This window comes from Pseudophryne corroboree, chromosome 4 (assembly GCF_028390025.1).
Source record: "Pseudophryne corroboree isolate aPseCor3 chromosome 4, aPseCor3.hap2, whole genome shotgun sequence".
Classification (NCBI taxonomy): domain Eukaryota; kingdom Metazoa; phylum Chordata; class Amphibia; order Anura; family Myobatrachidae; genus Pseudophryne; species Pseudophryne corroboree.
The window spans coordinates 714,931,434-714,955,493 of NC_086447.1; the positions used below are offsets into that span (position 1 = coordinate 714,931,434).

At 46.4% G+C, this 24,060-nt stretch overlaps 1 protein-coding gene and 1 pseudogene across 6 annotated transcripts in view; both read right to left on the reverse strand.

Annotated features, from left to right (window-relative positions):
• Nucleotides 1-24,060, reverse strand: part of LOC134910212 (interferon-induced, double-stranded RNA-activated protein kinase-like) — a 354,989-nt gene that overhangs the window by 230,297 nt on the left and 100,632 nt on the right. For all 6 annotated transcript variants that reach the window (XM_063917987.1, XM_063917992.1, XM_063917986.1 and 3 more), the window contains exons 12-13: nt 16,520-16,563; nt 15,357-15,399 (exon numbers count right to left, since the gene is read on the reverse strand). In XM_063917987.1, the coding sequence (XP_063774057.1) occupies nt 15,357-15,399; nt 16,520-16,563 (87 nt within the window). The remainder of the gene's footprint in view (nt 1-15,356; nt 15,400-16,519; nt 16,564-24,060) is intronic.
• Nucleotides 21,747-21,854, reverse strand: LOC134913505 (U5 spliceosomal RNA; annotated as a pseudogene).

The following is a 24,060-nucleotide window of genomic DNA, read 5'->3' on the forward strand; positions in this document are numbered from 1 at the left end:
CCATTCTCTATGAGGAGGAAGGATATCAGCATATCAGCAGAAGCTTTACTGAACACATCCGTGAAATCTTGATATGGAGGAGGTGGAACATCAGACGACCTGGGAGAGGAAGAACAGACAGGCAATACTTTAAACAAACATGTCTCAGCACAGGAGGAACCCCATGCCAGGATTTGCGTAGTCGTCCAATCAATTGTAGGATTGTGAAGACGGAGCCATGGAAGGCCCAGGACCACAGGATGTGTGGCTCTTGGAATCACTAAAAAAGAAATAAGTTCGGAATGAAGAACTCCCACTCTCAGACGAACTGGTAGAGTCCTTAAAGAAATAACTGCCTCAAAGATCTTGCTGCCATCCACGGCAGTTAAGGAGATGGACGCAGGAAGTCTCTCGGTGGGTAGGGACCACCGTTTAACATAGGCTTCGGTAATAAAGTTCCCAGCTGCTCCGGAATCAAGGAGGGCAATGACGTTCCGATAACGTTGAGCAACTTGAAGCGAGACTGGGAGATTACAATCTTGAGGAGATGGAGAGGAGATCATTACTCCTAGCCGGCCCTCTCCTTGGCGAGCTAGGGTCTGGAGTCCTGGACGTTTGGGACAGGCATTAATGGTGTGAGACGGAGCTGCACAATAAAGACAGAGAGACTTGGAGAGACGTCTTCGGCGCTCAGCAGGAGTTAAACGGGAACGGCCAATTTGCATGGGCTCATCTTTAGTTGGTGACAGTTGGCGAGGAGGAGGAGCAGAAGATTTTGGAGCAGATGATCTTCCACGCTCAATTGCTCTCTCTCTGAAACGTAAATCAACTTTCGTGCAGAGTGAGATTAGCTCATCTAACTTAGAGGGTAAGTCTCTGGTAGCTAACTCATCTTTAATACGCTCAGATAAGCCATGCCAGAATGCAGCATACAGGGCCTCGTCGTTCCATGCCAGTTCGGATGCCAGGATCTGGAACTGTATCAGATATTGTCCTACAGTACGTGACCCCTGGCGTAAACGGAGAATCTCGGATGAAGCGGAGGTTACCCGGCCTGGCTCGTCGAAGATGCGCCTGAATGTTGACACGAAGGCAGTGTAGGAAGATAGCAGGGTGTCGGACCTCTCCCATAACGGTGATGCCCAATCAAGGGCTGAGCCACTGAGAAGAGAAATAATGTAGGCAATTTTTGTACGGTCACTGGGAAAATTGCCAGGTTGTAGCTCAAACTGAATCTCACACTGGTTGAGAAATCCCCTGCAGAATCTTGGAGATCCGTCAAATTTTGCTGGCGTTGGAAGATGAAGACGTGGAGCAGAAATGGGTAAGGTGGGTGGGGTTATAGCTGGAGTCACTGTGGTTGACGCACCAGACGCGCCTGATCCACAGAGAGTTGTCTGAATCCCATCCAGCCGAGTAGAGAAATCCTGGAGACAGCGGATGATGTGGCCCTGTGCAGCCTCCTGATGTTCTAGTCGGGCTGCCAGTTCTTGCATCGGCCTGGCCGCTTGATCCTGGTCTCCGGCTGGATTCATTAGGTCAGTGCTTACTGTCACAACTGAGGGCCTGAGCTGACGGGAGGCAGCCTCAGTTGTAGGGGCTGAGATGTACCGGAACCTGGGAGGTTGTATCAGACCCCTGGACATGTAAGTAACATGAATAATAACTGCCCGAAGGCGTGACCACGACAACTTGGATAAAAGTCAATGATGTTTATTATGACAACTCCGCAACACAGCAGCAGTAAAAGAAAACATAAAAGTCAGCAAAGAATAAATACAGTTCCTGGGTACTACAGGGTGGCAGGAGCCACAGGGCACTGGTAGTGTGAGATAGTTCTTATAATCTTCTAGATGGAAAGTCCTTACCAGGCCCGACTGTAGCAATGGAGATAACCCAGGATTGTACCAGCTGGTGTTCCAGGAAAAGCTGGGTTGCTGAAGATAAAACGGCTGCTGTGGATACTGGCTGGAACCAGACTGTTGTTAGCACGGAGTGGATACTGGCTGGAACCAGTTAAATAATAAATTAAGCTTGAGAGCGATGCAATATGAATGAAATGTAGAACTTGAGAGCGGAGAAATAATAATACCGGTGGAGAGTGGTAAAGTGTAGAAAGGACACCGGCCCTTTAAGAGAAGCTGTACTCTGCTGGAAGCTGGGCTGGAAGCAGGTAATGTTGTAGCTGGAAACAGATGAATCCACAATGGATTGGAGAGTCAGGCTACACCGCAGGTGGAATGCTGGTGCGGGTCTCTATGGTGGAAGTCTTGAGACAGGAGCTGGAACCTGGAAGACAATCACAGGAGAGAGACAAACAGGAACTAGGTTTGACAACCAAAGCACTGACGCCTTCCTTGCTCAGGCACAGTGTATTTATACCTGCAGCAAGGAAGGGATTGGCTAGGCAATTATGCAGATTAACAATATTGACAACAGATTGGAGGAAATGATCAGCTGACAGAATCCAAGATGGCTGCGCCCATGCAGACACTTGGAGGGAAGTTTGGTTTGTAATCCATGTGGTAATGAAAACAGTAATGGCGGCGCCGGCCACTGGAGACAGGAGACGCCAGGCTGACAAGTGCACATCCAACCACGCGGACACAGCGGAGGCCGCGGCTGACGTAATCGCCACTCTGACACTCTGCATGCAGAAGCTCAGGGACGGCGGCGGAGGCCGCGGGAGACGCCATGCCAGATGTAATATGGCGTTACTGTGACAGCGTCTCAGAGAGACAGGAGAGGATGCAGGAATGTGAACATTAGGATAACAGATGGGATCCGGTCCTGGAGCGCTGAGCCAGCCTTAGGAGGCATCTGATGGGTAAGAAATGGCGTCCAGATACCCGGATCGTGACAGGAGAGGCCTGAAGCAGAGTATTGTAGATCGCCTGAAGTTCCAGAATGTTGATCGGAAGGAGGGCTTTGTAGGCTGACCTCCTGCCCTGGAACTGCGCCCCTTGGGTGACAGCTCCCCATCCTCTCAGACTCACATTCATTGTGAGCAGGATCCAATCCTGAATCCCAAAACCCTGGCCTTCCAGGAGATTGGAGGATTGCAGCCACCACAAGAGGGAAATCCTGGCTTGAGGCGACAGCCGTATCATCCGGTGCATCTGAAGATGTGATCCGGACCATTTGCTCAAGAGATCTAGCTGAAAAGTTCTGGCATGAAACCTCCCATATTGGATGAAGCGACCAACTTTCCCAACAATCTTATACAAAGATGGATGGACATTCGAGCAGGTCGGCCACACGTGGACCATCTCCTGAAGTATTCTCGCCTTGTCTTCTGATACGAACACCTTCCGGGTCACAGTATCCAGCAACATCCCCAGGAACAGGAGCCACTGAGACGGCTCCAGGTGGGACTTCTGTAAGTTGAGGATCCACCCATGGTGTGACACAAGTTGGACAGTGCGGTCAATATGGAGCAGCAAAAGTTCCTTGGACCTTGCTTTGATCAGAAGATCGTCCAGGTAAGGAACAATATTGACTCCCTGGACCCAGAGCTGGAACATCATCTCCGCCATCACCTTCATGAACACCCTCGGAGCTGTGGACAGGCCAAAGGGTAGTGCTTGGAATTGATAGTAATTGTCCAGCAGGGCAAACCTCAGGTACGCCTGATGAGGCGGCCAAATCGGAATATGGAGAAAGGCGTCCTTGATATCCAAGGAAACCATAAATTCCTGGTCTTCCAGGCCCGCAATCACTAATCGCAAGGATTCCATTTTGAACTTGAACACCTTCAGGTAAGGGTTCAAGGACTTTAGATTCAAAATGGGCCTTACTGAACCGTCCGGTTTCGGCACCACAAACAGGTTGGAGTAAATAGGATTTTAATTAACTACCGGTAAATCCTTTTCTAGTAATCTGTAGAGGATACTGGGGTCCACATTAGTAACATGGAGTATAGACTGGTCCACTAGTAGCCTTGGGCACTTTAAGAAATCAATAGTGTGCACTGCCCTCTATGCTCCTCCTACCAGACTCAGTCTAGAAACTGTGCCTGAGGATTCGAACCAGCACACACAAACAAGAGGAAAGCCATGCTAACCAAAACTGAACAGGAACAGCAACCGCTGAAACTAATAGAGCAGGAAACATGAAGAACTGGGCGGGCGTCCAGTATCCTCTACGGACTATGAGAAAAGGATTTACCGGTAGGTAATTCAAATCCTATTTTATCTTACGTCCTAGAGGATGCTGGGGTCTACATTAGTACCATGGAGATGTACCAAAGCTCCCAGTATGGGAGGAAGAGCACGGAGGCTCCTGCAGAACAGATTGACCAAACTTTAGTTCCTCAGAGGCCAAAGTATCAAACTTGTAGAACTTAGCAAACGTCTTCGATCCTGACCAAGTAGCTTCTCGGCAGAGCTGTAAAGCCGAGACACCCCGAGCAGCCGCCCAGAAAGAACACACTGACCTAGTAGAGTAGGCCTGTACTTTAGGAACCGGCAATCCTGCCGTGGAAAAAGCATGCTAGATAGTAAGCCTGATCCAGCGAGCAATAGACTGCTTTGAAGCAGGACACCCAATTTTCTTGGGATCATAGAGAACAAACGACGAGTCAAATTTTCTGTGACAAGCTATCCTCTTCACATAGATCTTCAAAGCCCTCCCAACCCCTTAGGCTTGTGTCTGTGGTTAGTAGAATCCAATTTTGAATCCCGAACCGTCGACCCTCGGTCAGGTGAGAAGTCTGGAGCAACCACAGAAGAGACATCCTGGCTTTTGGCAACAGACTCCTCTGGTGCATGTGAAGATGCGATCCGGACCATTTGTCCAACAGATCCAGCTGGAATGGTCTGGCATGAAACCTTCCGTACTGCAGAGCCTTGTAAGACGCTACCATGTTCCCCAGAAGGCGAATGCACAGATGCACCGATATCCAGGTTGCTTTTAGGACATCCCACACCATGGACTGGATTACCAATGGCTTTTCCAACGGAAGGAACACCTTTTGTTCCTCGTATCCAAGATCATTCCTAGGAACGGAAGCCTCCGTGTTTGTTCCAGGTGAGATTTTGGCCGGTTTAGAATCCACCCATGATCCTGGAGAAGTCGGTTTGAGAGGGCAATGCTGTCCAACATCCTTGAGCAGATGTGTCGTGAGAGCAATGGATTGCAACAACTTCTCCCTGGAAGGTGCTTTTATCAGCAGATCGTCCAGGTATGGTATTATGTTCACTCCCTTGTTTGCGCAGGAGAAACATAATCTCTGCCATTACCTTGGTGAACACCCTCGGTGCTGTGGAGAGACCAAATGGCAGGGCCTGAAACTGATAGTGACAGTTCTGCAGTGCAAACCTTAGATACGCCTGATGAGGCGGCCAAATCGGAATGTGAAGGTACGCATCCTTGATGTCCAGAGACACCAGGAATTCCCCCTCCTCCAGACCTGAGATCACCACTCTCAGAGACTCCATCTTGAATTTGAACACCCTTAAATACGGGTTCAGAGATTTGAGGTTAAGAATGGGTCTCACGGAACCATCCGGTTTCGGTACCACAAAAAGGTTGGAGTAATAACCCTTGTTTTGTAGTTGGAGTGGAACTGGGACAATGACCCGAGTCAGCACCAGTTTTTGAATTGCCACCTGTAAAGTCACACCTGCTTCCGGAGAAGCTGGTAAGCCTGATTTGAAGAATCTGTGAGGTGGGAGTTCCTGAAACTCCAGTTTGTATCCCTGGGCAATAAGGTCTGTGACCCAGGGGTCCTGGCAAGACATTGCCCAAACGTGACTGAAATAACGTAACCGTGCTCCCACCTGCCTGTCTTCCAGGCAGTGCGGTCCACTGTCATGCTGAAGGCTTTGAGGAAGCAGACCCAGAGGTCTGTTCCTGAAAACCTGCAGCTACTGATTTCCTGTTTTTTCCTCTATAACCTTTGAAGGTAGAAGAGGAACCCTTGGACTTGCCTTTGAACTTTGCTGTCCGAAAGGACGGCAGAGTTGGAGCAGTGTAGGTTTTCCTAGCTGGGAGTGTAGCGGAAGGAAGGAATGAACGTAGACTTACCCGCCGTAGCCTTGGATATTAGCTTATCCAGTTCATCCCCGAACAGGACCTCTCCTGTGAAAGGCAGATTTTCCACTCCCTTCCTGGAGTCCGCATCCGCAGTCCACTGGCAAAGCCACAATCCCCTGCGTGCTGACACTGCCATGGCCATGTTGCGTGCGTTGAGCAAACCAATTTCCTTTAAGGCCTCCACCATAAAATTAGCAGAATCTTGGATATGCTGCAGGAGTAAAACAATGTCCCCCCTGGGCAAGGTATCCAAACTGTGAATTAGGTTACCTGACCATTTTGCGATGGCTCTAGTGATCCATGCGCAAGCAAAAGTGGGTCTCTGGGCCAACTCCGCCAACATCTACAGTGATTTCAGAATGTTCTCAATTTTGCGGTCAGCTGTGTCCTTTAAGGATGCTGCCCCAGGCACCGGTAAGAATAGGATTTTAATTACCATGGGGTATAGACGGGTCCCTTGGGAGCCATGGGCACTTTAAGAGTTTAATAGTGTGGGCTGGCTCCTCCCTCTATGCCCCTCCTACCAGATTCAGTCTAGAAACTGTTCCCGAGGAGACGGACATACTTTGAGAGAAGGAAATACACAGATAGTGGTGACATTCACACCAGCTCACACAGAGCAATAGAAAACCAAGCTAACAAGCTTGAAACAATTCAGCAATGGCTGAACAGTACTTAACCAAGTACCAATGCAGTACTCAAAAGTAACAAGGCAGTACTGAACCAAGTAACAACTGCAGGAAAACTAAGCGTCCTAGAGGATGCTGGGGTCCACATTAGTACCATGGGGATGTACCAAAGCTCCCAGTACGGGGGGGGGGGGGGGGGAGCGCGGAGGCTCCTGCAGAACCGAATGACCAAACTTTAGTTCCTCAGAGGCGAAAGTATCGAACGTGTAGAACTTAGCAAACGTGTTCGACCCAGACCAAGTAGCTGCTCGGCAAAGCTGTAAAGCCGAGACACCCCGAGCATCCTCACAGGAAGAACCCACTTTACGAGTAGAGTGGGCCTTAACAGATTTAACAACAATCCCAGCGCAGAATAGGCATGCTGGATAGTAAACCTGATCCAGCGAGAAAAGCAGGACACCCAATCATGTTGGGATCATAAAGGACAAACAGAACATCCGACTTTCTGTGACAAGAAGTTCTCTTCACATAAATCTTCAAAGCCCTTACCACATCCAAGGACTTTGAGGTAATTGAGGAGTCAGTAGTCACTGGCACCACAATAGGTTGGTTGATATGAAAAGCCGACACACCCTTCGGAAGAAATTGCTGACGCGTCTTGAGCTCAGCAGTATCTTCATGGAAAATCAAGTAGGGGCACTTGTATGACAATGCCCCCAATTCCGACACACGTCAAGCAGACGCCAATGCCAATAGAGTGACAGCCTTCCAAGTAAGGAACTTGATATCAACTACCTGTAACGGTTCTGACCAATTCCGACTGCAGGAACTGCAGCACCACATTAAGATCCCAAGGTGCCGTAGGAGGCACAAAGGGAGGTTGGATGTGCAGAACCCCTTTCAGGAAAGTCTGAACCTCAGGGAGGGAAGCCAATTGTTTCTGGAAGAAAATGGACAAGGCCGAAATCTGGACTTTTATGGAGCCCAAACGCAGGCCCACATCCACACCTGCTTGCAGAAAGAGGAGAAACCGCCCTAGTTGAAACTCCATTATAGGAAACTTCTTGGATTCACACCAAGACATATACTTTTTCCAAATACGATGATAGTGTTTAGACGTAACACCTTTTCTAGCCTGTATCAGGGTAGGAATAACTTTGTTCGGAATGCCCTTCCGAGCTAAGATCTGGCATTCAACCTCCATGCCGTCAAACGTAGCCGTGGTAAGTCTTGATAAGTGAACCACCCCTGTTGCAGAAGGTCCTCGCGAAGAAGAGGTCTCGGATCTTCCCCAACCCCCTCTAAAGAAAGATATTCCCCAACCCCCTTCCACTTTCTTTAGAGGGGGTTGGGGAAAAACGAGGAAACTTGCACCAACAGGTTCGCAGGAACAGAAACCTGGTTCTGCTTCCTCAAAATTCTCGGCATGATGGTGGACCTCCCAGCCTGGAGATCGGGCAGGTGGGAGCAAGACTAAGAAATTTTAGTCACGTCTGGGCGTCATCATGCCTGGACCCCTGGGTACAAGATATTTTTACCCAGGGTTACAGACTGGAGTTTCAAGAACTCCCACCTCACAGATTCTTCAAATCAGGCTTACCAGCTTCGCTGACAGAAAGTGCTATCCTACAGGAAGCCATTCAATTTTTTTTTAACTTTTGCGGTCCGAAAGGACTGCATTGTAGGCATAGGATAAGATTTCCTAGCAGGCGGTGTTGCTGAGGGAAGAAATGTTGACTTACCTGCAGTTGCCGTGGAGATCCACGCATCTAACGCTTCCCCAAACAGAGCCTGACCTGTGAAGGATAGGTTCTCCTCAATCTTTTTGGATTCCGCATCGGCAGACCATTGGTGCAGCCAGAGTGCCCTGCGTGCCGGGACAGCCATGGAAGAAGCCCTTGCATTGAGATGGCCTCCACCAGAGTCCTGTATGTGACGTAAGAACAATTCAATGTCACTTCTATCCATAGAATCGAATTCCTCTAGTAAATGTGCCTGACCACCTTACTATGGCTTTAGAAATCCACGCACAGGCAATAGTGGGTCTTAAAGCCACGCCATTAGCTGTGTTTAATGATTTGAGCATAGTCTCAATCTTGCGGTCTGCCGGCTCTTTTAAAGCGGTAGACCCAGGGACAGGCCAAACCACCCTTTTAGACAATCAAGATAAGAAACGTCCACTATAGGGGGGTTTTCCCACTTTTTCCTATCTTCTTCAGGGAAAGGAAAAGCAATGAGAGCCCTTTTTGGGATCTGGAATTTTCTCTCCATTTTTTCCCAGGATTTTTCAAACAATGAGTTTAATTCCTTAGACGCAGGGAAGGTAAGGGAGGCTTTATTGTCTGTAAAGCAAGCCTCCTCCACCTGCTCAGTTACCTTATCAGTAATGTGTAAAAAGTCCCTAATGGCCTCAATCATGAGTTGCACCCCGTCACCCTCCCCCCGAGTATATCCCCAGCACCGTCCTCTGTATCAGTCGGTATCCGTGTCGGCTTGCATTATCTGTGCAAGAGCATGCTTTTTTGGGTATATACCAGGGGCTTTTGATGCTGTAGTGGGAGCTGAATAAGACATAACCTCTACAGATTTTCTCAAAACCTGTGTTTTAGTCTCATTATGAGCTATCCTAGATGAAATCTGGGATATCATTCCCCTAATAGAATCCACCCATGGGGGTTCGGATTCAGAAGGCTAAGACAGTAGATTGCATTCCTGAGTACATGGAATAGACTCTTCAGGAGAAGATACACACTCTGCAGCACAAGATACAGAGTCCCTAGACATGGTAATGTGAGCTATACAAACACACACCCACACACAGGAAAATGCAGACACAGCTTTCCCCAGAGTACCTTCAGAGAGACAGAGTATAAGGAGCCAGCCACACAGTGCCCCAGGAGACAGTTATTATGATAAATGCCTGGCGCTGACTGAATAACCTTAATAGATTAAACAGGTAAAATAACACGTCGAGTACCGCTGAGCCCTCCGGAGCGCAGCTTCACAGAGCTGCGCTCCTACCCTTATGCCGCCATTCCCGCCGGCGACACGCTTACCGGGGCGCCGGTGTTATACTCACCACTCAATCTTCGGGCTCTGTTAGGGGGTGGCAGCAGTGTTGCGGGAGTGAGCGGTTGCCTCAGGGGCTTGCGATCATCACCCTCAGGAGCTTAGTGTCCTGTCAGCGGAGATAGAGAACCATTAACCTACTCCCACCCTAAGTCCCACGAAGCAGGGAGGCTGTTGCCAGCAGCCTCCCTGTACCTATCTCCTTAAAAAAAACAAATAAAACTAGAAAAACTCCCCTAGCTGTGACGGTCTCCACCGGGCACATTTTCTAAACTGAGTCTGGTAGGAGGGGCATAGAGGGAGGAGCCAGCCCACACTATTAAACTCTTAAAGTGCCCATGGCTCCCAAGGGACCCGTCTATAGCCCATGGTACTATTGTGGACCCCAGCATCCTCTAGGACGTAAGAGAAACAATCTTACGTGACAACCTAGATACTAATGCGTCGACAATCGGCGGGTTTTCCCATTTCTTTCTATCATCCAGGGGAAAGGGAAAGGATGAAATCAACCTTTTAGGGATCTGAAATTTCTTGTCAGGGTTAGCCCAAGTTTCAATTCATTTTCATTCAATTCCTTTGATGCAGAATGTGCAGGACATTTCTGATAGCCTCTATCAGGACCTATATGCCCTGTGATAAGACAGCAACCCCCTTCCCCCGCATCCACCTCACCTCACCCTCCTCTGGATCTGATGTATCGTCATCAGTGTCATCCTGTATGAGCTGGGCCAGAGAATGCTTTTGTTGGCAAATGGCAGGGGTATGAGACACTGGTATGGGAACAGAATCTCTATTTATCAGGTCATCCATAGACTGTCTTAAAATGTATGTCTCTTTCTCATTATTGGATAATTTAGTTGAAATATTCTATATCATCCCTTTAATGTAAGCTAACCATGGGGGTTCTGCCCCACTAGCCTGAGAATGAGCACTATCCTGGGTACAGGGTAGTGAGTCTCCAGGGGAAGAAAGGCACTCAGCCGTGCAGGAAACACAGTCCATGGACATGGTAATGTGAAGGGACACACACACACACACACACACACACACACACACGGGAAAAAACACAGTTTAACCCACACAGAGCCCCCAGGGAGACACAAAAATCGAAGCCAGTCACACACAGCGCCCCTGTAGCCAAGAAATTATCAGCTGGGTCGCCACAAGAGGGCTTAGTATTTAACACTGCTCCCTCCCTTCTAAGATCCCTTGGTACCGCTGAGGAGACTTGGAGTCTTTCTGGAGGAGCTGTGCTTCCCTGTGATTCCTGTCAGAGCATGCTGCAGAGGGAAAGTGGCGCTGGTGAGCTGCTGGATCCGCTCTCAATGAAGCCCCGCCCCCTTAATGGCGCTCGGCTTCCCGCTTTTATTTAGACTGGCCTGAGGTAATTTTCAGACTAACAGAGGGTTAAAACCCTTGTCAGCCATAGGTGCCAGTGTGGATATTATTGGTGGCTCAGCGCGCCCCTCACAGCGGGACACACGCAGCCGCATGCCCTTCTTAGCCCCCTGGAGAGCAGCCTGTACTCAGTGCTTCGCTCCTACCCTTGTGCCGCCATTCCCGCCGGCGACCCGCTAACCAGGATGTCGGCGCTGTACTCACCACTCTTCTCTCTTCTGGCTCTGTTAGGGGTGGGGGCGTGCTGCGGGAGAGTATGCTGTTCCGTGGTGTGGCTTGCGAATAACTCCCTCAGTAGCTCAGTGTCCTGTCAGCGAAGAAACGGGACCATTAACTCTCTAGGAAGTTGGGCCGTTCTCCCCCTAAGTCCCACGAAGCAGGCAGGCTAGTGCCAATCAGCCCTGCCTGAAAACAACAAAACAGAAATTAAATGCAGAAAACTCTTCAGGAGCTTCCGTAAGCGTGACCGGCTCCTCCGGGCACATTTTCTAAACTGAATCTGATGGAAGGGGCATAGAGGGAGGAGCCAGTGCACACTATTGATTTCTTAAAGTGCCCAAGGCTCCTTGTGGACCCGTCTATACCCCATGGCACTAATGTGGACCCCAGTATCCTCTAGGACAGAGGTTCTCAAACTCGGTCCTCTGGGGCCCACACAGTGCATGTTTTGCAAGTCTCCTCACAGAATCGCAAGTGAAATAATTAGCTCCACCTGTAGACCTTTTAAAATGTGTCAGTGAGTAATTAATACACCTGTGCACCTGCTGGGTTACCTGCAAAACATGCACTGTGTGAGCTCCCGAGGACCGAGTTTGAGAACCTCTGCTCTAGGACGTAAGAGAAATAACCCTTGCCTCGTTGTGGACTTGGTACTGGAACAATGACATGGGACTGGGCCAACTTTAGGATGGCCTGTTGCAACGTAACCCGCATATCTTCCAAAGCTGGTAAGCTTGATTTAAAAAATCGTTGGGGAGGTGCACTGTCGAACTCCAGCTTGTAGCATTGAGAAACAAGATCTCTGACCCAGGTATCCTGGCAGGAAATCTCACAGACGTGGCTGAGGTGACGCAGTCGAGCTCCCACCTCGAGATCCCCTCGGGGTGGGTAGGCACCATCATGCTGAGGTCTTAGAGGAAGCAGAACTGATGGTCTGTTCCTGAGAGCTGGTGCTGGCAGGTTTTCTTGACTTACCTCTGGTGCCTCTAGCCGCATTGGAGGCACCTCTGGCCTTAGATCGAAATCTATTAGACCGAAAGGACTGAACAGACGGACACGGGTAAGAACGTCTCGCCGGCGGAGCCCCAGAGGGGAGAAACGTGGATTTCCCAGCCGTAACTTTGGAAATCCACGTATCCAACTCAACCCCAAAGAGCCATTACCCTGAAATGGGGAGGGTTTCCACATTGCGTTTGGATTCCGCGTCCGCTATCCACTAACGCAACCACAAGGCCCTGCGCGCTGACACTGCCATGGTAGAAGTCCTAGCATTAATATTACCCATCTCCTTAAGCGAATCACACAGGACGCGTGTATTGTCCTGAATGTGCTTCAGGAGGGTCACCATAGTGACCAGAGGCATAGCCCCGGAGAGGCCCTCCTGAATTTGAGTGGCCCAGGAATGAATGGAATGGGTCATCCAGCAACCTGCAATGACCAGTCTTTGCGAGATACCCGCTTCCACGTAAATAGATTTAAGCGTGGCTTCTATTTTTCTATCCCCAGGATCTTTTATGGTAAAGGAGCCCGGGAGAGGCAGCACATCCTTTTTGCACAGGCGAGAAACTGACGCATCAACCCCCGGGGGTTTCTCCCAAAATTTCCTACCTTCAGGAGCAAATGGGAAAGTGCACAAAAACTTTTTTGACACTTGAAATTTTTTTGTCTGGATTTTTCCAGGCCAGCTTGAATAGGTCATCTAACTCTGCAGAATCAGGGATAGTAACATTAGGCTTGTTTTGTGTAAAGAAAAACAACTGCTGCGAGGCAGTGTCCTCTAGAGGGAGCTTTAACACGTCCCGAATAGCCAGAATTAGGGGTTCAATATCCTGAGCAGAATCAGGATCCCCACTAACATGGTTCTCCTCATCCTCCTGTACATCGTCATCTGTGTCAGATAGTAGAGCAGGCAAACCACGCTTTTGTGGCCCTGCATGAGAGGAGAAGGGCTGTGTAACATCTGCCCTAGCAGCTAATTCTGCAACAGCTTGTTGTAGTAGCTGAGTTTTCTGCACATTAGCAGTGAGTTCTGATGACATATCAAGACATCATAACTTTAAGAGACCCTAGCCATGTGGGCTCTGAACACTCTCCCCCATTCTCTTCACTGAGTTGTGAAGATTGGCTGCATTTGTCACATGAAACAGAATCAGATGACAATGGAGAGAATCTGGTGTGGCATACACTGCACAGTTTTTGTTTACCCATGTTTCACAGTAAACTCAATAACATACACATACACCCAGACAGTATACTAGCAAGCCTGCCCTACTGTATGTGAGAGGAGACACCAGCACACCCTTAAGCTGCACAGCCCCAGTGAGGTTGTCAACTTACGATATCACAGTAAACACTAAGAATTCTGTCCTACAGAGGACCCAGATAGTGTACAATAGTGGCTCTCCCCCTTTGCTACACCCTGTACCAATTTTCCAGCATGTCTTGTGAGGTAGGAAGCACTGTGTGTGCTGTCTGTGGCTGCATTAAGCAGAGGAAGGTGCCAAAATGCCTCTGGTCCCACTCTGAGGTAGCTCGGCCCCCCCCGCCCCCCCCCAATGGCAACGGAGCTACAGTGAATATTTACACTGGCAATGTCTCCGTTTTGTTTAAAAACATCACACAAGTGCTAGTTCAAGCGATTTATAGCCAGTCTACACGGGGGGCTCTAGCGAGATCCCCCTCAGGAGCCCGTGTTCAGCCGCACTTTGAACTGGGGCCCCCCCAGTTTGTACTCACCACAGACGTCACCTTCAGGCAGTGTTAGGGGTGTGCGGTGTGCTGCGGCTGTGACAGCCAAGGCACAATGCCCCGCTGAACAACAACCCCTCAGGACGGTTGTCCTGCAGCGGGGAAGCGGCTCTGACACCTCGCAAGGCCGGTGAAAGGACCCCCCCCCCCCCAACTCATACGGTGCAGGTATGCTGTTGCCAAAACAGCATACCGAAAATAACATACAAGAAAAATAAATTGAAGAAAAACACTCTAGAGCTCAGAGATGTGCATCCTCTCCTGAGGGCACTTTTTTCTAAACTGCCTGTGGGAGGGGGCATAGAGGGGAGAAGACAGCACACCCAGTGAAGAAAATTTAAAGTGCACTGGCTCCTTTGGATCCCTTCTATACCCCATCGTACTAAATCTCCCCCAAAATCCCTTATGGATGCTAGAGAAACATATTTTGATGCACCACTTTTTAAGAACTGTAAATGCTGGTTATAAATGCTGTAGTAATAACGGGAATTCCCTCTCTTATTCTCACACCAATGGTGTGTACTCTGTCGGATATAGAAGAGGAAACTCTTGAAACATCCAGCAGACGCTATATTATAAATATGTGTGCGTTAGCTAAGGTGTGCATTGCCAGACTTTGGATGGCTAGTGAAGCCCCGGTACTAAAGTCTTGGATATCTCTCGTTAATGAAACTGCAGCACATAAGAAATTTGTTTACCTAGCTCGGAAAGCGTACCTTAATATATGGGGGAAATGGTTAAACTCTCCCTATTCAACAAGTCGACAGCCTCGAGCTTGCCTGGTGTCTAGTAGTATGCTACTTGAGAAGTGATAGTAGTCTGTATTGATTGTAGGAAAGTTAATTATTTGGAATGTTATATTGGAATTGATGGACGGCCCGTGGCCAGCCATATCTTATATCTTATTGTTAATATACTAATACACACTTATTTGGTGTAATCCATATATAACTGCATATCTCATTAATATAGAATCCCAGAATTCTAGTATTGGATTGGTATTGGTCCGTTGCTCATAAGTGCTGCTAAGCAATATGTGATGTCTATGTGAGAAGATTTTTTGATTTTATGTTGAAAGTTGATTTTTAAAAAACAAGTGTATACACAAACAGGATACATGACTGTCCATGTTTGAAAATTATTATTTTTTTATTGTGATTTGTAACTGTTTAGTTTTGTATTCTTGTATAAAACTAAATAAAATATATTGAATTTAAAAAAGAAAATGTAAGTGGAACATGTTCCTTTTATGTGAATTCCTCCAATATTTCATATTACCTCAGAGTCAGTAGCCGCCAACACTCCATTTTCTGAATGTATCCTGGATGGACCAGAATAATAAGATATAATGAATATATTATGCATTCATTAGAATTAAACTGTTTATAGAATACATTTATTTATTTAAATCAACGTGTAGGGAAACGTGTCCATTTTTATAAGACACGTTTCTTAAAGCAACAACAGGATGAGAGAATACTCTACCCAGGTTTCCTGCTATATGCAATCTTGAAAATTTTAAGTGCACAAAAAGCCCATTTAGGGTATGTCACAGCAAACAACAAAATAGCAAAATGATAGGCAACACTAATACTCAATAATAAAGACTACTGCAGATATGCAGGTCCAATGTAAGGCCTCTTATCAAGATGGTACCATGTGTTATACTATACCCGTCTACTCTGCCAGAGAAGTTTTCCCAGTGAACTGGACAGCGCTGTGACGCCAGTGACATAACATCAGGAATCGTGGTATTATGGTATGGATAGCATTGTCAAGATAATGTAATTTGCTAAGCCATGCCACTTACACCTCTCACCTGTACCTTTCCCTATGGACCTCACAGAGGGCATCATTAAAAGTTGGTAAGTATGATTATACCATAACATAAACCTTTAAATATCTTGCGCTGAAAATGCACTGCAATGCATTTTTACTTTGAATTCTATTGCTTTATTACCGAACTGTCACTTTAACCACATGATACTATGTAAATGCCATTACATTCAGTGATATATGGGAATTATCATTTACGAGTAACATTAGTACAAAAAATATGTTGGAGGAGGTCCATGGGGGTGACACCAACCCTAATGACGCCACCGAGTAGAGGCCCCAGTCAAAGAATGCAGCTGAGTTTGGGACCACTGACCTCTAAGATTATGTAGACTGGCAGTAAAGAGCGGCATAACAAAACTGGTCTAAAGCTTCAAATGTTTAAATATAGGCCCAGTGATACAAGTATCTATTGGGAAGCCTGATGGAAAAGCAATTTACTTTAAACCAAGTGTTCACATCCTATGGTACTTATATAGACAGTAAAGTAGTAGTAACCTATACCAGAGGGGAAAAAACAAACATTTTATTGTATTAAACTATGTTTTGCTATAATTAAATTTTTGTTTAATTCTGTACTTTCAAATGAACTAATAAGAACCGACCTGTGCGGAATTGCGGGTGTCAGATTTGAAGGATGAGATGGAATCTAAAGACAAAGGAAATTTTATAATATTAATACTGATTTATGAATAAATGTACAAATTAGACTAAGGGGGGAATTCAATTACCTGTGGTAAATTACCGTGGGTGAAAACAGGAAGTAGACTCGGGCTTTAACACCCGGAGCTTTTCAATTGGACTCCTGAATTTCCCCAGTAGCCTTGTTAACACCTGTTCAAGTACTGAGTGAGTTAATGGGTGATTTTTTTTTTCCGACCAACTGGGGCAAGTGAAGAAAAAACTCCCAGATGACTGCTGGCTTCGGGGCTACTTGGATAGCCCCAGGGAATCAATTAGCCAGTCTACTGTGGCTAACTGAATTCCCCCCAAGGCTCAAATGTAATAGGCTCCGATTAGCTGGTCCAGCAATACAGACACTAGCAAAACAGGTGCTAGATTCAAAGCAGAAATTATTTTCAAGCAAAACCAGTTTGTCTTTGCCTTGAAAAAATAAGAATTTACTTACCGATAATTCTATTTCTCATAGTCCGTAGTGGATGCTGGGGACTCCGAAAGGACCATGGGGAACAGCGGCTCCGCAGGAGACTGGGCACAAAAGTAAAAAGCTTTAGGACTACCTGGTGTGCACTGGCTCCTCCCCCTATGACCCTCCTCCAAGCCTCAGTTAGGATACTGTGCCCGGACGAGCGTACACAATAAGGAAGGATTTTGAATCCCGGGTAAGACTCATACCAGCCACACCAATCATGCTGTTAACTGGGTTCAGATCACAAGTTGTACGGTGTGTACAACTTGTGATCTGAACCCAGTTAACAGCATGATAACAGAAGGAGCCTCTGAAAAGATGGCTCACAACAACAATAACCCGATTTTTGTAACAATAACTATGTACAAGTAATGCAGACAATCCGCACTTGGGATGGGCGCCCAGCATCCACTACGGACTATGAGAAATAGAATTATCGGTAAGTAAATTCTTATTTTCTCTAACGTCCTAGTGGATGCTGGGGACTCCGAAAGGACCATGGGGATTATACCAAAGCTCCCAAACGGGCGGGAGAGTGCGGATGACTCTGCAGCACCGAATGAGAGAACTCCAGGTCCTCCTCAGCCAGGGTATCAAATTTGTAGAATTTAGCAAACGTGTTTGCCCCTGACCAAGTAGCTGCTCGGCAAAGTTGTAAAGCCGAGACCCCTCGGGCAGCCGCCCAAGATGAGCCCACTTTCCGTGTGGAATGGGCTTTTACAGATTTTGGCTGTGGCAGGCCTGCCACAGAATGTGCAAGCTGAATTGTACTACAAATCCAACGAGCAATCGTCTGCTTAGAAGCAGGAGCACCCAGCCTGTTGGGTGCATACAGGATAAACAGCGAGTCAGATTTTCTGACTCCAGCCGTCCTGGAATCCTCCAAGTCCCTAGTAGCCGCAGGCACCACAATAGGCTGGTTTAAGTGAAATGCTGAAACCACCTTAGGGAGAAATTGAGGACGAGTCCTCAATTCTGCCCTGTCCGTATGAAAAATTAGGTAAGGGCTTTTATAGGATAAAGCCGCCAATTCTGAGACACGCCTGGCTGAAGCCAGGGCTAACAGCATTACCACTTTCCATGTGAGATATTTTAAGTCCACAGTGGTGAGTGGTTCAAACCAATGTGATTTTAGGAATCCCAAAACTACATTGAGATCCCAAGGTGCCACTGGAGGCACAAAAGGAGGCTGTATATGCAGTACTCCCTTGACAAACGTCTGAACTTCAGGAACTGAAGCTAGTTCTTTTTGGAAGAATATTGACAGGGCCGAAATTTGAACCTTAATGGACCCTAATTTTAGGCCCATAGACAGTCCTGTTTGCAGGAAATGCAGGAATCGACCCAGTTGAAATTCCTCTGTAGGGGCCTTCCTGGCCTCGCACCACGCAACATATTTACGCCAAATACGGTGATAATGTTGTACGGTTACATCCTTCCTGGCTTTGATCAGGGTAGGGATGACTTCATCCGGAATGCCTTTTTCCTTCAGGATCCGGCGTTCAACCGCCATGCCGTCAAACGCAGCCGCGGTAAGTCTTGAAACAGACATGGTCCCTGCTGGAGCAGGTCCTTTCTTAGAGGTAGAGGCCACGGGTCTTCCGTGAGCATCTCTTGAATTTCCGGGTACCAAGTCCTTCTTGGCCAATCCGGAGCCACGAGTATAGTCTTTACTCCTCTCCTTCTTATGATTCTCAGTACCTTGGGTATGAGAGGCAGAGGAGGGAACACATACACTGACTGGTACACCCACGGTGTTACCAGAGCGTCCACAGCTATTGCCTGAGGGTCCCTTGACCTGGCGCAATATCTGTCCAGTTTTTTGTTGAGGCGGGACGCCATCATGTCCACCTTTGGTTTTTCCCAACGGTTCACAATCATGTGGAAGACTTCTGGGTGAAGTCCCCACTCCCCCGGGTGAAGATCGTGTCTGCTGAGGAAGTCTGCTTCCCAGTTGTCCACTCCCGGAATGAACACTGCTGACAGTGCTATCACATGATTTTCCGCCCAGCGAAGAATCCTTGCCACTTCCGTCATTGCCCTCCTGCTTCTTGTGCCGCCCTGTCTGTTTACGTGGGCGACTGCCGTGATGTTGTCCGACTGGATCAACACCGGCTGACCCTGAAGCAGAGGCCTTGCCTGACTTAGGGCATTGTAAATGGCCCTTAGTTCCAGGATATTTATGTGAAGTGACGTTTCCATGCTTGACCACAAGCCCTGGAAATTTCTTCCCTGTGTGACTGCTCCCCAGCCTCTCAGGCTGGCATCCGTGGTCACCAGGACCCAATCCTGAATGCCGAATCTGCGGCCCTCTAGGAGATGAGCACTCTGTAACCACCACAGGAGAGACACCCTTGTCCTTGGGGACAGGGTTATCCGCTGATGCATTTGAAGATGCGATCCGGACCATTTGTCCAGCAGATCCCACTGAAAATAGGATTTTGGTACTTACCAGGTAAATCCTTTTCTTTGAATCCATAGGGGGCACTGGAGTACTCTTGGGATATGGACGGGCGTAGCCGAACAAAGGCACTGAATATTTAAATTTAGGACTCTCCCCCCCTCCATATCCCCAAGTACCTCAGTGTACTTTGCCAGTGTTTTTTACTGAGCGAACAGGATATAGAGAGATTGACAATGGAGAATCCCTATAACATAACAGACAACCACAAAGTTGACCTGTAACCTTATTGTCAACTAAACAGTTGACACCTTAACCGATAGAACTTTATAATTTGAACCAATCGGTGAAAATGTGTTACCATAAGCTCCTTTGAGCTTAACACCACCTTATTGTCAACTAAACAGTTGACACCTTAACCGATAGAACTTTATAATTTGAGCCAATCGGTGAAAATGTGTTACCATAAGCTTCTTTGAGCTTAATACCACACAAGTAAAATTTGTTCAGTAAGCTCCCTTGAGCTTAAAACAACCCAGGTAAAACTGCTCTGGGTGGGCGTCCAGTGCCCCCTATGGATTCAAAGAAAAGGATTTACCTGGTAAGTACCAAAATCCTATTTTCTTTATCATCCACTAGGGGTCACTGGAGTACTCTTGGGACGTACCAAAGCTTCCCTCGTGGGCGGGAGAGCTGTTTGATACTTGTAACAATAGGCAGGCCAAAGCTAAAAGCTGATGACGCCACCATCATAACGTGTAAACGTGCACAAACGTGGTGCACTGAAGGCTATGTAGCCGCGTTGTAGACGCTCCACGACCCGCTGGGTGTGACATTCCCACAGAACCTGTGGGATGAACTATTACTGACGTAGGCGATTGTAACTTATCTTTAAAGTAAGCCTGACTTGTAGTCATTATTATCCAACTGGATAATGTCTGCTGAGAAACTGGCTAACCCCAGTTTGCAGTATCATATAGAACAAACAACGTATTCATATCACGTACTGTAGTCGTTCGGTACATATATAAACGCGTAACGCGTGTACCACATTCAGAATTTTAGAATGTGCTGTCCACACAGGAACCACTATTGGTATATTGATGTGAAGAATACGAAAGCGGATTTCGTCCGAAGATCTGCTTTGTCATGAGAAAACTCAAATACGGTGGCTTGTAATACAAGGCAACCAAATCTGAAAACAAACCCCCTGTCGAAGCACTATTGCCGAAGCCAAGGCTAGAAGAAAAATGTTTTCCAAAGTGAGAAACTTAATCCCCATTTTTTGAAAGGGTTCCAAAATATGAAAACTTAATTCCCTTTTGTTGAAAAGGTTCCAAAATATGAAAACTGTCATAAATCTGAACCCAACCTCAAATCGCCTAGCGCTGTAGGTGGGATAAATAGAATCTGAACTTTGGTGACACCTTGTAGAAAGATGTTTACAGACGCAAATAGAGCAAACGCTTTGAAAATAAGTTTACCACACAGATACCTGCACTCTTAGTGCAGATGACCGCAGTTTTCCATCCCATTCCGTTTAACAGAATACGGTTACTTGAAGTATGATGTTGGAAACTTCCGAGGTTTACAACCTATGTAAGCACACGAAATCTTTTTAATAATGAGCTGCCTTAAGCGGCTTACTATTTCGTAACCTGGTTGGTATAACCGATACAGTAACGCTCTATTTTTTTTTTTAAGAGGGCGGTCTGAACCCTCACCCTGTCAACCGCAGCTGCGGTACATAGATAATAGGTACATAGGTAACTATGGGTAAAAGAACGTTTCCTGATGTAACAGGTTGGACGTATTATGAGCGGGCCCAGATCGTGTGCAAGTATTCCTTGAAAATTCGAGAAGCAACTTCTCTGAAACCCATGAGATCCCACTAGTATGACTGTGACGAACTGTATTCTGATCCGTTTTGGCAACGAAGAGAGAAGCGGAAAATGGTGTAGCTAGACACACGATGCTGAATGACCCCATGAATGTGATGTACACATACTGATATACTTGAGGGTAACCTCCTTGTGTGGACTCACATATGAAACACCTGTGGATTTAATGTCCAGTTTTCAAGATCCAAACCCTGACGGGTGAGATCGTGTGTCTAACAGATGTCCACTCACGGATTGATGTCTTGACATTTTCACATAATGGCGTTCTGAGCCATTGAAGATTTGAGTTACCTGCCGCATTGTCATGCGGCTTCTTGGTTCTCACTGGTTGTTGAGTATGCAACTGCCGTTGCTTTGTTTGACTGCTTAAGGGCAGCGTGAGCCAGGCCTGAAAAACAAAATTACATGAAACTCACGGTTGTTTCTCTCCACAGAAATCTTTAGTAAAAAGCGAAAGATTTATTCGTTCTGAAGAGAAACCAGAGTCTATCTCTGGTTCGACTGAAAGCGAATCATTTAATGCATTGTAAAATGCACAGAGTTCTAGGACATTTATCTATTGCATTGTAAAATGCACAGAGTTCTAGTACATTTATCGACAGCAATGTGTCGTGTTTTAGAACCTTTGCGTTGAATTTAAATACAAATCCTGACTCTCTGTGACTGTTGTCCAGATTATACGCATCCTTGCATTCCAGAGTATACGCACCCTTGTCCCTTTGTGGGAAACGCGAGTGAAGGGTGGCGAACTAACTGAAAACACATCTTTATTCTTAATAAGTGAATACAGCAATATACCGCTAGTGTGCGTGTACTTTTGTTGTTGCTGGTGTAGTAGGTAAAAGTATTTGATTTACCGTATTTATAATCTTACTTCGGAATTGATATCGTTTAGACAGACTTAGATGTGATTGTTTTCGAACTTAATCTGCTACCGCAGTATATCTTAGTAGCGCAAGATAGAGGACTTTGTTGATACATAGTTCTTATGTGAGATGAGCTATCATTGCAACATCACCTTGGTAAATACCGGAAGCGATAAGCAACGGTAGAAACGAAATGGGTAATGGTTGTGGCGATTTGCAAACGCTATAACCTGTGATGAAGAAACCGGACTGGGTAAATACGCATTGTGAAGATCAAATGCAATTATACAATTTTGTGGCTCGAAAAAGCAAAAAACTCACTGCAGAAAAGCCATTTTCTAACTGTAGTAAATGACTTGCTGATTGATATTGCAACGGAGCTGTTTGATTTTGCTCAAACAGAGGGAAATAAGTAACTTTGACTCTGTTGGCGTACTATTGCCTGGTTTATAAACCAGCAAAGACTAAATGACAACCTGCCAAACCGTACGACAGAAGCAGTTTTGTACTCCAAGCTGTAAATAGCTGAGACATATATGAGTTGAAGTCATGAAACCTCGCAAAGGTAACATGAAAAGACGCACTTCCACAATTGTAAAAGAGGTCATCAAACCACTGGCTTGTTGACTGTAACGTCTTGTCGTTACAAGGCGTGACTGTTTCTTATACAGGAATAAAACGCCGTTACAAGTATACTGTATGCGCTAATGTCAGAATATCCTAAAAGGGATAAAATGCCGTTACAAGTATATTTAGGAGCAAACAAGCTCTGGCCTTTTAGCGCTTAACTAACGACAATGAAAATAACCGGCGTTAGCAGAAGCTTTACAGATATACTGTGCAGCTTATTTAACCGTGATCGACATGGTTTCATACATAGAATCTAGGGGTTTTTATAATGTTTGACAGAAACGCATATACCAATGGCGGATCGCGTCTGTATGGTTGTCCAAAACCCCGCACTATCTGAGTGCTGGACTAATGTACCCTTCTCACTCGTAGTTATCGGTGTGAGATTTGACATAGAATCGTGCATTAAATTATAAGACCAGTGAAATAAACCCTCTGGTACCCAAAGGAAAATTGTCCCTTTGGAAAGATTGTCTTTTGTTAGCGCTGGCGGAGTTATTCCGAGACTCCGATTACCGCTGTTTTAATTTGAATTGCCAATGTTAACATTTTTAGTCTGCACTAGAGCCTTATTCGCTATGTAGACAGACATCTTAATAGGCAACAGACAGACACTTGCACGACTTCATAAATTTATTATATGGCATATATATCTATATATATATGTTATTGCTGAACAGCATATTTATTAGGAACTAGTGTTCCTTATGTGAAAAGCATTTCACATGGGCATGAAACCCGAACCAAATTCCTACTAACACCCCTGCGCCTTCTGGTGGCTTAAAGATGTAGGGCAGGAATGTTCTAGAATTATCCTAAACTAAAAATTCCCACTAACACCCCTGCGCCTCCTTGTGGAGTAGAGGTGTATTGCCGGAATGTTCTGGAATTATAACTGGAAAAACAGCAATGATTAAAATGGCCGTCATGCCATGTTTTCACATAAAATCACAGTACAGGTTACCTGCTGCATTTTTAATATAGACTTAATAGCCTATTATACAGATTATACAGTGATAACACAGGTGTAGGATACAGTAAAATACATGTATTTAGTTAGCCTCCATTAATATGAACACTGCCTGCAGTGAATGTCTTATAGAAAATAACAGAAAACATGGTTAAACCTGCAATAGATTATGCTACTGATAGCCTATTGCCAACCAAAGCCTCATATATATATTATATATATAAACTG